Source organism: Pyrgilauda ruficollis, unplaced genomic scaffold (genome assembly GCF_017590135.1).
Source record: "Pyrgilauda ruficollis isolate IOZ18807 unplaced genomic scaffold, ASM1759013v1 scaffold28, whole genome shotgun sequence".
Lineage (NCBI taxonomy): Eukaryota > Metazoa > Chordata > Aves > Passeriformes > Passeridae > Pyrgilauda > Pyrgilauda ruficollis.
In genome coordinates, this window is record NW_024524155.1 from 8,790,849 (window position 1) to 8,803,778 (window position 12,930).

The 12,930-nt window shown below is 36.0% G+C and overlaps 1 protein-coding gene across 5 annotated transcripts in view; it reads right to left on the reverse strand.

Annotated features, from left to right (window-relative positions):
* The window catches only part of TTC7B (tetratricopeptide repeat domain 7B), a 115,456-nt gene that overhangs the window by 53,637 nt on the left and 48,889 nt on the right, over positions 1-12,930 (reverse strand). For all 5 annotated transcript variants that reach the window (XM_041472019.1, XM_041472021.1, XM_041472020.1 and 2 more), the window contains 5 exons: positions 12,024-12,128; positions 10,614-10,731; positions 10,366-10,423; positions 6,739-6,811; positions 5,240-5,400 (listed from right to left, as the gene is read on the reverse strand). In XM_041472019.1, the coding sequence (XP_041327953.1) occupies positions 5,240-5,400; positions 6,739-6,811; positions 10,366-10,423; positions 10,614-10,731; positions 12,024-12,128 (515 nt within the window). The remainder of the gene's footprint in view (positions 1-5,239; positions 5,401-6,738; positions 6,812-10,365; positions 10,424-10,613; positions 10,732-12,023; positions 12,129-12,930) is intronic.

Consider the following 12,930-nt stretch of genomic DNA (forward strand, 5'->3'; position numbering starts at 1 on the left):
CATACTGTGTTTCATAACTTTCAGAAAAATCATTCTTGAGAACTAATTCATTTAACTCCCAATATAAACAGGATAGAAATTGAATGAATTTGAAAAGTTATGTAGTAAAATATTAACAAGAATGCATACACAAACCTGAAAGACATGATTTTGGCAAGCACAGAACATCACTACTTCTTGTCCAATCTTATATTACCACCCTTTCCTCAAATAATTCCCAGTGCTCTACTTATCAAGGGAAAAAACCCGCAAAAGCACAAGTTTTACCAGCACCACACACTGCAGTGCAACTACAACTGACCTTGGGAAAGCAGAACAGGGTAGTCTGTTTCCTTCAGTTGATAAATATCTTCCTGTCCCACAAAACACCAGTGTATATGTATAATCCAACACTGCCTCTACCAACCAGTTCTTTTTTATGCCCACCTGGACACCTCCAAGAAGGAAACAAGTTTTTTACTCACTGAACTGAGAGGAATGTTAAAAGGCCCTGTGATGCTGGGAAACCTAATGTAGCTCAAAAGAGCCATTGAGGGTCAGGAAGGAAAAGATTTAATAGGTTTCAGAGGAATGACATATTGGCCTGATGCTTCTGTGAAATATTCTTGGAAGAAAAAAAATTTCCATCACACTTCGAGAAATGTAAATGTTTAAACTGTGAACTAAGTCTTCAGTTGTCTTCAAACCCGTTACCATATGCCTTTCCTTTTTGAGTGTACTTAACATTAAAATAACATGCTTGCACTCCTCAAATAACCCATCTGCTGTTCCCTACTTCTGCTACTTTAAAAGCTTGTCAGCTGCTATCCATTGCAGTTCCAATTTTTAGCATAAAATTAGCAATTTACTATTTATTTTGCCTAATTATACTAATTGTAGGCATTATATTTGTATTTAAGTGCCCCAGCATTTGAAATACTAAGGGAACCCCAAACAGTTAAGACTAAGGAAACAATATCCCAAGTACTTCACTAAGAAACCTGACTCCATCTCTCTTGACTGAGATTAATTACATTTTAAATTATATAAAAATATATGTATTAATTATGAATTCAAAACAGACAGAAGTGTTGTTTCAAGATTTCACATCACTCAATACACCACTAATCTATAAATTCCTTGTAACAAGCAGATAAAAAAAGAGGGACTATTGTAAATGAGGCTGCTCAGGTAATTGCACATGTATGATATATATTGTATATATCACAAGCCCAATATGAACCAATGCAACACAACCATCATTATCTTATATCACCCTGAATACAACCTCAGACTGGCATGCACACCTCTGGGACTGCTTACACATTCAGAGTGGAAAACCATTGGATTAATAGAAACAAAACTCAAGGAAAACCCAAGCAACTGAGACCTGAAGCCCCGCTCATGGCCAAGTACTTTAGCAGTTTAGGATATATTGTGGCTCCTTCCTGCCTAGTCTCGCATTCAGGGCAGCACGTCCTTGCTTCTGTTGCAGGAGGAGAAAGGGATCATCTCACTCAGCTTCCCACATAGTGTGAGGGTTAGGACTCTGAGCTGCATGGGTTAAAATCCTGTCAAGCTGAATAACTGAATTTCATATTTCTACTACTGGAACAATCTCTCTAATGAGAGGAGAAAACCCTTAACTTTCAATGAATTCAAACAAAGTAGCACCTGACTGGGATTACCTATTCAGCTTTACTAGTGCTGGCACCTTATTCCCACCCATCTCAGTATTGATACTGAGTACAGTATTCATACTCTTTTTAGTTTCTTAACCTGTTCAGTAATCTTTTGTCTAGAGACCTTTTTGTCCCTAGATTAAAGCATGCTTGGATGCTTCAAACATTAGTCAGCACGTAAAAGATTGATTGTATTCACACAGCTGATTTATTTATAAGTAAAGTGGCTACAACCTAGCAATTTAAGCCTACAAAAAATTTGAAAAAATAGTGCTATAAATATTCAGCAAATAACTTTCTTTTTAGTATCTCTGAAAAAAAAAATTACTACATATCTATTTTACCTTTACAGGTTTCTTAGATTTTTACCAATAGTTTTCCCAATAACTATTCAGATCTCAGAGCAAACTGCACATTTATGCTGCCAATATAATGAATATAGGGGGAACAATCAACTCTCTTTTCAAAGAAAAAAGCTATACCTTGCTTCTAACAGCCCAGGGTGTTTGCTCCTTTTTTCCATTCCTTTAGATAACGATTGGGCACAATTCTTTGGCTCTGAGGAATTTCTTTCTACTTATTGACCTAAGATGCCCAGGGCAAAATCATGATCTGATTGGCCAACTCTCTAGCTTTATAGTGCAGGAAGGTTAATATTAATTGCAGATCCAAAGGTATGCCTGCTGTACGCTTCAAATGTTGAACTCAAACTCCAGGAATGCACCAGGTTTTCAAATGTCGAAAACTGACAGACAACATATTTACTAATTGATTGCAACAGAAGAGTGCTGGAAAGGAGCCACTTCTCTGCATTATTCATGGTGTATCCTATGAGTTCCTTGCAACCTCCAGCATTTTATAAAGATGCAGTATTAAACTTGTGACAATGTAGATTCTTTTTAAAGCAATGAAAAACAAAAAGAACATACAGCTGTGAAGAGAACAAGAACAGCAGATAGGAATAATGCACAAGAAAGCAGATAGGAATAATACACAAGAAATTAGAGAAATAAGGAATAACATAAATCGCAAGCACTATCTTTAATATTTCCAAATATGAAGAAGATTTCCAAGATTTATTACTCTGCAAAGCCATCACAGTATCAATTTGCATAAAGCTGTAGTAAAGTATCCTGACAGAAACACACAGAATACCAAGAGAGCCCTTGTAGCATTTAGCTTACTGGATTGCAGAAAGCATAAAGACATATGAAGTGTTTACAAAACCCAATAAAGCACCACAGGTGAATAATTAAATATTTCAGTGTATCTAAAAATTAGCAAGCTGTAGAGGAACACAAGAGGATCTATTCCAAATCTACTAGGAAATACCATGAGATTATATTGTTTATAGAAGCTGCAAAACATGGACACAGATTCAGCAATACACTAAGCGGTTGTGTCCTGTATTTTATATATACGCACGTACACACTGTCAACCATTTCAAGAGCATTACATATAGTTTTCAAAAGCTGATAAATCCTCACAAAAATAACCCAGTTACATGATAGAATCAATCCAAATTTATATTATTGACCAGATATGCCTGTCTGGCTGTCAGTATCAATTGCAGAGAGCAGACAAGAAATCTCAATCATATTTTCAACTTCACTGGGAAATTGACAGTACTAAAAACAAGACTCAAAGACTTTCTAGAGATACATTTAACTGTTTCACCTTGGATTCTTCAGCATTTGTTACTGCATCTGATGGTGATTACTACTGCCTTGAAATTCCTCTGAAATTCCCAGATCTGTACCAGTACACTATAATGCAGTACACTGTATCACCACGGAGTCTGTATTATACAACAGCATCAACAATTTAGAATCACTACTATGACCTGTATGATTTATATATATATATATATATATATATATATACACACATACATTAATACAAAGATCTCGGTACTGTAATGAACAACTTGGACAACATGTTCAACCAGAGCTGTAGTATAAACTGCTTTGGAAAAGCCATGAACCACATTTGAAAAATACAAATACCTTCTGAATGCTCACAAGAGTATTTTTAAACATTTTACTAAATGGACCCTTGTTCTCCCATTACAACAGAGATTAATATAATAGGGAGTTCTCTTATAACAATAGGGAATTCTGAAAGTACCATCTCAGAAATACTTCTGGACTATTACTACTCTGAGACACATAGCAGTTACAGCTACATTATTTACATTGCCACTAAGTGGCAGAAGATTAAACGAGAACAGACAGAAGATGACAGTCAAAGTGCTTTGAACATATTTGTCTTTAACAATAACAGGGTACAAAATTAGGAATCTGATACTTCAATTTCCTTTCAAACCCTGACTTACTGACAAGTCCCTCGGTCCCGAGGAAAGCACAAACAGATTTGAAGATAAACTACTACGTAGTTCTGAAATTGTGAAACATGTATAGAAGCCCCTGATAAGAACTGGAACAAGTCAGAGGTGTGTAGATAAACTAGGAAGTGAGATACAGCAAAAGGCAACAAAAGCCGCTGCACAGAACTCACTGCAAGCCACAGAAGTTCTAACAAGAGGTGGTATCAACAGAGTCCTGGTCAGATTTGTGACGGAAAAGGCAACAGTACCTTATAGAGACGGTCAAATGGAGACACAAAATATCAAGGAACAGGAAGGGAAACCACTATAGTTTCTATTTTCAAATGAATAATACTTAAAGAAATCATGTTTTGCTTGTAGGCTGATATTAAAACAATTTATGATATAGGCTGGTAATTTAGAAGTTAAGAATGAGGTAATTTTAAAAAATTGTCCAAATAAGCATGTAGGATATGCGTAATATTATGGATTACAACCTTAGTGACAGCTGGTAATGCACCAAATTGGAAGACTGGAAGTTAATGAGTTAATGGCAGCTGTCCCTGAGATATTCTTCTATAAAGAATTTTATTAAATTTTCATAAGAAAATAAATTTTTAAAAAACCCAACAAAAAAACCCCTTACAAAAGTACAAAATCCAAATGTATGTTAAGATGTACTTAACCTGAAAAATAAACAGAAAGAATGATTTCTTTCTTAAACAAGAGAACATCTAGCAAATATGCTTCTTCCCTGTTCACTTATGTAGTTGTCCATCAGCCAACTTCAGATGACTGTTATTAACTAAGCAAATGAGGGGATTCTCTGTTTTATGATGTATTTTACAAAATAGAATCCATACAGTATCTACAGAGTTATCTGTAAGATGGGATAACTCTAACCTAGCCAATAGTAAAGTCCTGTTTATACTTCTTGCAATATTGCATAAAAATAGAAGATACAAACATAGTACAAAGCATGCAACAGGGAGAATTTATTTACACAGATGGTGTAGAAAAAACAAAGTAAGATCAACTATCTAGTTCTAATCTCCCTTCCAAAACAAATCCTTTATCATTGTTTAACAAGCCTTTAATAAGCAGACTTGCAATAAATGGGTGGGAAAGAAGACTGCTGAAAAAAAAATTGACCCATCTTTAAATCCATCCCCTCTTGAAATGAATGAGATGAGAATCCAGGAAAAATAAATACAAGAGAAAGCATAGAAAGGAAACATGATATTCACTCACATAAAATTTTCTGGATATTCACTCAAGGCCATATCAATGATATTCAAAGCATCATGATAGTGTTTCTGGGCTGATAGCAAGAGTGCAAGGAGATGAAGAGAGTTGGCATCATCTCCTTGTAGCTGCAGAGCCTGACGAACATAACCCAAAGCTTCTGGTATCTGATTTAAAAAAATAAAAAAAAAAAGGCAGAAAAAGAAAGCACCACTATTAGAAGTATTACCTTTTGCTTGATTGACATCCATAAAATTTCAAAATGCTCACTCAGGTAACATGTAGAATTCTATTCACTCCTCTAAGACACTACTCAGAAGTTTAAAATGGACCTGATGCTCTACAGTGAATACTGAAAATTAAATAGTATGTTAAACCAGGAAAGTAAGATGCATATTTTTATAAAACAGTTACTTTCAGCCCCTTAAAATAGTTTCTTTCCAGTCCTAGCTGTGTTTCTGTATAATTCTGAAAATATTTTAATTGCAATGCTTAACTGAAATGTACAGTGACAGTAGAGCCCCTTAAAATAGTCTCTTTCCAGTCTGTGTTTCTGTATAATCCTGAAAATATTTTAATTGCAATGCTTAACTGAAATGTACAGTGACAGTAACTTTTCTTTATGTAGAATTTCATTGTCTCCTCGGCTGCCTGTGTTTTTGTTCAAAGTACAGCAAGTGTTAAAACCAAGAAATTTAATTAAGCACACAAGTACTTTGGAATTCAGAATGTATGGAGTAATAGCCTGCTCCTCAAAGATATTTTGTGCTAGTAAAGTGACAATCCATTCCATTCTTAAGTGACATAGTCCAAGTTCTGTGCTACTCATTAGCAATGAAAAGTAGTCACTAGAGAATGCAAACACTGTGCTCAGGGCTACTATGTGAAATAAACACGACATAGGAAGAGACTTACCATGACATACAGAAAGCACTTCCACATTATCCAAATTCATCTCATGTATGGTAGAATGCCTTAAACGTAACAGCTGTACAAGCTGGACTAAGCCCTGATCTCTTTTATAGCCATAAAATATTTTCCAGTTTTCTTAAACACTTCTTTGTAATTTTGTCCACAATAACCAAGCCTCACACCGGTATTCAGGATGGGAACAGATATTAGCAGGTACTCAAGGTTTAAGCACTGTGAAGATCGTTAAAGACTAGATTCAATAGCTCCTCTCTCTAGGATCTGAGCAGAGATTACACACAATAGGTAAAAACACCTTAAGAACTGACTTTTTTCTTTCTGTCTAGCAACATAAATGCTGAAGTAAGTGGAATTACTTCTGATCCTAGAGCTGGAAATAATGGCAGAATTCTTGAGAACTGCATAAGACTGAAGGGGTTTGGAGAGAGTATTTCAGGGTTTTTTCCATATATGTGAATATGTGCACAAGGAAAACCAGGTTTTTATTGAGGAAATCTTCATCTCTATTCATCAACAAATACAAATTCTAATCTTTGTATGACAGTATGATACTGCACTTTTAAAACATAACTAACCTGTCTGGAAATGGCAAGCTGCAGTGCCAAGTAAAATGCTGCCAAATGATCTGTTGGAGACAAACTGTGAGCCCTTAAAAACAAAGAAATAAAACAAAAATTAATTTTTCCCCTGTTCAGACAGGTTAGACATACCCATAAATGCATATATATTCATTTATTTATATTCAGATCTCTTCACTACATGTATACTCATATTTTGATATAAGTGATGCTCATTTCAGCAACTTTTCTTATGCTTCTCAATCATCTTTGATTTAAAGGAAGCACCTTGGGACATGAAAAGTAATATTCAATAGAAAATAATTATGTAATTTCTCCTTAAGTCTTAAAAGAAATCTTTAATACAAAATGATTCTTCAAATGAATTATACTCCTAAACAAACACTAGATGTCATTACTTAGAATATTTATAAGAAAAATTCGTTAAAAAAAGTTTTCTTACAGAAAAAAAGGGAAAAACACCCCAAACATGAACTGCCCAGAACACCATGCCTTTAAAGAGATGAATAATATAAACTTTTTTGCATATTTTAAAAATATCAACTTTTTTGCATATTTTAAAAAATTATGTTTGTTATCTTCTTTATAATATTTTGGTCAAATGCACACTCTGAGTCTTAGTCATTTTTCTATTCCATGAAAATTGTTCTTCTCTACTATTTCCCCCTGTAATACAATCTTTCTGCTGCAAGGTGAGAGCTTTTTAGCAGGGGGATGCTTGAGCAGAAGGACAAAAAAAAATTATGGCTGTACCCCAAATGATGTGTAGTAAGTACTGGGCAGGAAGCCTGGGACTGTTTTTTTATTTACATTTGTTGCATTCTTTTAACGGAGTCTCATTTAGAACTCTAATGTGCAATAATCATCTTTGGAACATCCAGTGAGTCGCTTGCTCTGAGAGGAAGCATCAAAATTGACCTTTAAACCACTAAAACCACAGAGAACCTTCTGCTTCTGACCTGTGCATTTCTGCCTTCTCAATCCAAACAGCTGCAGAGGTCCATTAGTTTAGTGACTACACCCAGCATGCTTCAAAGAAGTTTAAAGTTATTAAGAGACCGCTTCATATTTTGTAATTTCATCTGTAAATGGCAGACTAGATGCACAGGTAAAGCCTAACAGGGTCTAGGACCAGTCCTTTTTTTAATTTAAATTCACAAATTAAGCAATACTAAACAAGAACAAGAGATTTTTACTTAAGAGAGTACTTCTTCAGTAACCCAAGCTTCAGACAGTGAAAGAACGAAGCTATTACTATCTATCTACCATTTGGTGAGTTCTGTAAAACTCCAATTCACACCAACCACAAGAAAAGCACTGAAAGTCTTCCAAAATTTAACAAAAAAAAAAAAAAAAGTTACGAAACAAACACCCTTCAGAACTGTGTGAAGGCAGCAACAAACACCTTCTTGAATGGCCCCCAACACAAATGGTTAAGCCTTGAAATCCGACTCAGGCAAGGGTCCAAAATGTAACTGCATTTCTTCAGGACTCCTATTTCTTCAGGAATTGGCCCTCTAGGTAGATGATTTTAAAAATCCACAAAAAAATTTATTGGAGAAAAAAAAAAGGCACAACAAAAGACCAAGTCCAGTACAGGCTGCTTGCTTTATAAACTGGTAGAGGACAGAGAATTTAGCTTCCATCTCCTGGAAAACTTTTATTTTTCAGACATGGTAGAGAAAGTAGGCATGACTGGTGTGCTGGGTGAAAGACAATGTAACATGCGACCAAGCAACAACATTTGAACAGAGACTGAGGAAGAGTAATTTCACAGTGATAAGAAGCTGAATATTGGCAGGACCTGGAAACGTGCTTTTACTGGTCAGAAAGCCAACCATGTGTTGGGCTGCATCAAAAGAAGTCTGACCACAGGGCAAGGGAGGTGATTCTCCCCTTCTACTCTACACTCATAAGACCCCACCTGGAGTGCTGTATCGAGGTGTGGAGTCCCCAGCATAGGGAGGAGGTGGACCTGTCTAGAGGAGGGCCACCAAAATGACCAGAGGGCTAAAGCACCTCTCCTTTAGAGACAAGCTGAGAGAGTTGGGATTGTTCAGCCTGGAGAACAGAATGCTCAGGAAGATGCTACAGCACCTTCCAGTACCTAAAGGGGTCCTACAGGAGAGCTGGAGAAGAGGTTTCTACAAAGGTATGTATGGATAGGAAGAGGGGTAGCATCTTCAAACTGGAAGACAGTAAGTTTAGATTAGATATTAGGAGACAATTCTTCACTATGAGGATGATGAGGCACTGCAACACATCCAGAGAAGCTGTGGATGCCCCATCCCTGGCAATGTTTCAAGCCAAGCTGAAGGGGGCTTTGAGCCATCCAAAAAGTTGACTCTCAGAATTTTGAGAATCGCTATTCTGAACTGGAGAATAGGGTCAGCAGACATCGAACTGGAATGGGTTGGCTTCACACTATGGTCCATTTCATCCCTTGCTGTTTCAAAGAGCCCTCAAAATAAAGCAATTCACTGTTAGGGTCTCAAAAAGCAGTGAATGCACAGAATTGGTGAAAAATGGTTGGCATACTATTTTTGAAACAGTGATGATTAAGTCAGTAATGGTAAGAAGGATAAGTGAGGAAATGAGTTATAAACCAAGAGGTAGAAAGTTCAGTTTCAACATGGAGAAAATGCTGAAATAGTAAAAAACCTAATTAAAACCACTAAGGAACAGAAGAGCAAAGATCTGTTAAAACATACTTACATACAGAGGAATTGCTAAGACATAACAGAAAAAAGAAGTTCCAACACATACCAGCCTCACTCTAAAGTTACCTCCAAAACACTTTTTCAACCCTATCCCCTCAGAAACAAAATCACCACCAAAAAGCGAGGACTTCATTTTCACATTAATGCACAAACCCGTTTCCCTACATTTAGGCTTATCTTACCAAAGAAGAGTTTTCAAGGGTATATAAACATAAAAGACATATTTAGATGCTGCAGCACTTTTGCCAGCTTTATCATCAAGATTTGTTGCTTCTATAATTAGGAGAGAAATGTCCTCATTCACTTCTTTATTGTCATTTCGTTTGCAGAGCCCATGAGAATGAACTACTGCCATCCCCAATGGCACTGCTTCCAGGTAATGCACTTGGAAGATGACATTTGCACTGTCATTGCCTACACTGTTACATTTCCAGATAGAATTTTCATTTTCCCCTAGCTTACTACCTCAAAACCTGCACTTCACCCCTGAGCCCCAACAGCACGGCCTCAATTATTGCTCTGCTTCTACAGAGATAATTGCAAAGGCTCCTATACAATCTTATCAGTGGACAGCTCTTAGAAACACTGTCTCATTCAACCACGGCTCAAAACTTTACATCGTGTGGTTTTTCCTACTAGATCAGAATATTTGAGCAAATATTTTATACTAGAGAGACACACAAACATCTTACATAAAGGGAAATCCTTAGAAATCAATTTAGGTAATGCTGGCAGAAAATGATGGAAACAAATGCTAAAGAAATACATTCCGTTCTCATGATGGGAGACTCCCAGAGGTGAAGTTGTCATTACACCATCTTTTACAAGCATCTCTTTTTAGAACATAATAAAAGCTTTGCACTACATATAGCAGAACAAAATGGAAAGATCAACACCCACTTACCTCTGAAATGCAAGAAGAGCCTTTCTCTGCAAGACCTCTTGCATCCCTCGCAAAGATGCTAAAAAGGATATATTTAATCAGTGATACGAACGATGGTGAGGTTTCATTCCACACACTAACTGAAGAAGCTTTAATACATTGACTGGAAAATGGCTGCACACAGAAGATTTAATGTCTATCATTCTGCCAGGTATCTTTCTTTAGGCAGCAAGGGAATTTCCAAGTGTGAATGTTTATTCCTATCTTACCATCAGTAGCCTGCAGACTGTAAGTCAATCCCAGTGCCAGGTAGCCTTTTGCTTTGAACTCTGATGTTTTGTCCCCAAGATCAACAACTGCTTTGGCAAACCTTTCAGCTTCTTCCAACTGAAAATATTACAAAACAGTCATGTAAGTCTAAAACTAGCTACATCTTACATTATAGTGCCAAGAATTCTCAGAATGCTCAGAATGTATATTATGCAGACTGAACCTGTTAAAATCTCAGCCATGACTGCTTTGAAGGACTATTTCATTTTTCATTAGACTTAGTCTTCTTGCTAAATACTGGGTAAAAACCACAGATTTTAAGCTGAAACACCTATTCCTATTGAGAGAAATCTGGCACAAAGTACACTTACTTTGTGCTTTTGGCTTTTTTCTTTTTCTTTTTTTTTTTTTAATAAAAAGGTATTTCTGGTCCGTATGTGCCATCTACCTTTTTGCACTTTATAAATAGCGTTCTTGACCCATGAACCATTTATTTAGGAATATCAATCACAAGAACTATGGCTCTAACCCTGTAAAAAAACATTATACCATGCAGAACTCTGCTTCAAATCCTGCATTGCTGAATGGATGCAAACTCATAAACAGAGAAACATGTAAAAAAATCAAAGCTGCCATGCTAGCACAGTATTTAATAATCTAGAAAGAAAAAAAAGCCCATTTGACTCCATGTCAGTAACTGCAAAGGCTAAGTACAGTAAGCTAGTCCATATGGACTCAATCCACAGGGAACGATTTACAGAACTAGGATATACCTTAATCAAGGCTGTATTTTGTCAGCCTCAACAAGTCATGTTTGTGCTACTACACCACTTTCTCAATTTCTATATGTGACCTTTCCCTTCTCTTTTCCTTCTTTTTCAAATATACTCATTCTTCTAAAAATTACACAAGTATCTTGAAAACAACATTATGATCTTTGATCACTTTAATGTTTTTGTACAGATACACCCATTTCAAGTTTATCTAAAATACTCAACTGTCCCTATTACAAATTCATAAGCCATAGCTACCTGCAAGCATGGTACCACCAGAAGAGTCCCTTGATTATAAGTGATTTGCCTCATTATTTTCCAGAAAGTTATTTTCTTATTGCAGAAAATATCCAAAGTCTAAGTTGCATTTATGATCTGTCTTCTAATATTTCAACTTCCATATATTTTAAGCTATGTCTTAGACCAGTATGAGAATATGCTACCTTGATAAACATAACCTCTGTCAAGTATTTCAAATTAGCCATTCAAACAGGGATGTACATGTGCATGTACATTCTGTGCTGTGTTTTTAGATATGCTCATGTGCATGCAGTCACTGTGTAGAAGTATTTGCTACATCTCTAAATCAAGATTTTTAGTACAGGTCTTGCTGAGAAGACAGAGGGCAAAGCTTACCCAGTGCAGAGATCCCATGCAGAGCTTTGCAGCAAGGAGTGGAATCGTTGCATCATCTGGTTTCAAACGTATACATTCCTTCAAGACTTTAACAGCTCGAGCAGACTGTTTAAAACATTTTTCATTTAAATTACTCAAAATATAAATGTGTTTCACAGATAGAAGATTCCTATTTCCACCATTTACTTTATTTTTCCTTTGTGAAGGAGACGTTAGACACATTTTGTTGACAATTGGTCAAAGCTCCTCAAGCCAGTGAAAGACTAGACTTTAGGCTCTGCTACTGTTATTTAACTCCTACAAACTTTCATTAAGCATCCCCAGAAGAATGTAATTCCAGTGGTAGACAATTCAGAGATGCATTTAAAACTTTGCTAGGCCTGTAAACTCACAGCATTTAAGTCAGGCAAATGAAAGAGAAGGAGTGGGATAGCGTTTTCTAAACAAGCAGTGTTTTGGTGTTCTTTGGGAGTTAAAACAGCACACAGGAATAGGTCTGATATAAGATAGAAGAATGGCACTGCTCCTCTTTTTTTAAAAACTTATTTGGGTCCATCCAATCATAGTTTGGAAGATAACTCAAAGTAAAAAGAGTTGGAAGAAAAACCAAGTCTCTTCAGAACTCATGTGCTGCTAAAATATTTTCTAAGGAAAATACATTCCTTTTTCCATTTCTGAAAATAAACAAAATATCCCATTGAAAATTATATTTTAGAAAATTAGTTGTTTACATTACATGATGAATGTGTTTTCTGTAACATGATAGTGAAAAGCAAAAATAACTGAAAATAGAGAATTTCATCTAAAAGCTTAAGTTCCTGATTTATATAAATTTTTTTTAAAATCCATTAGTTGCACAGAATACACAGCCTCAAAGGCAGCAATATTAAAGAAGATAAAATCAGAA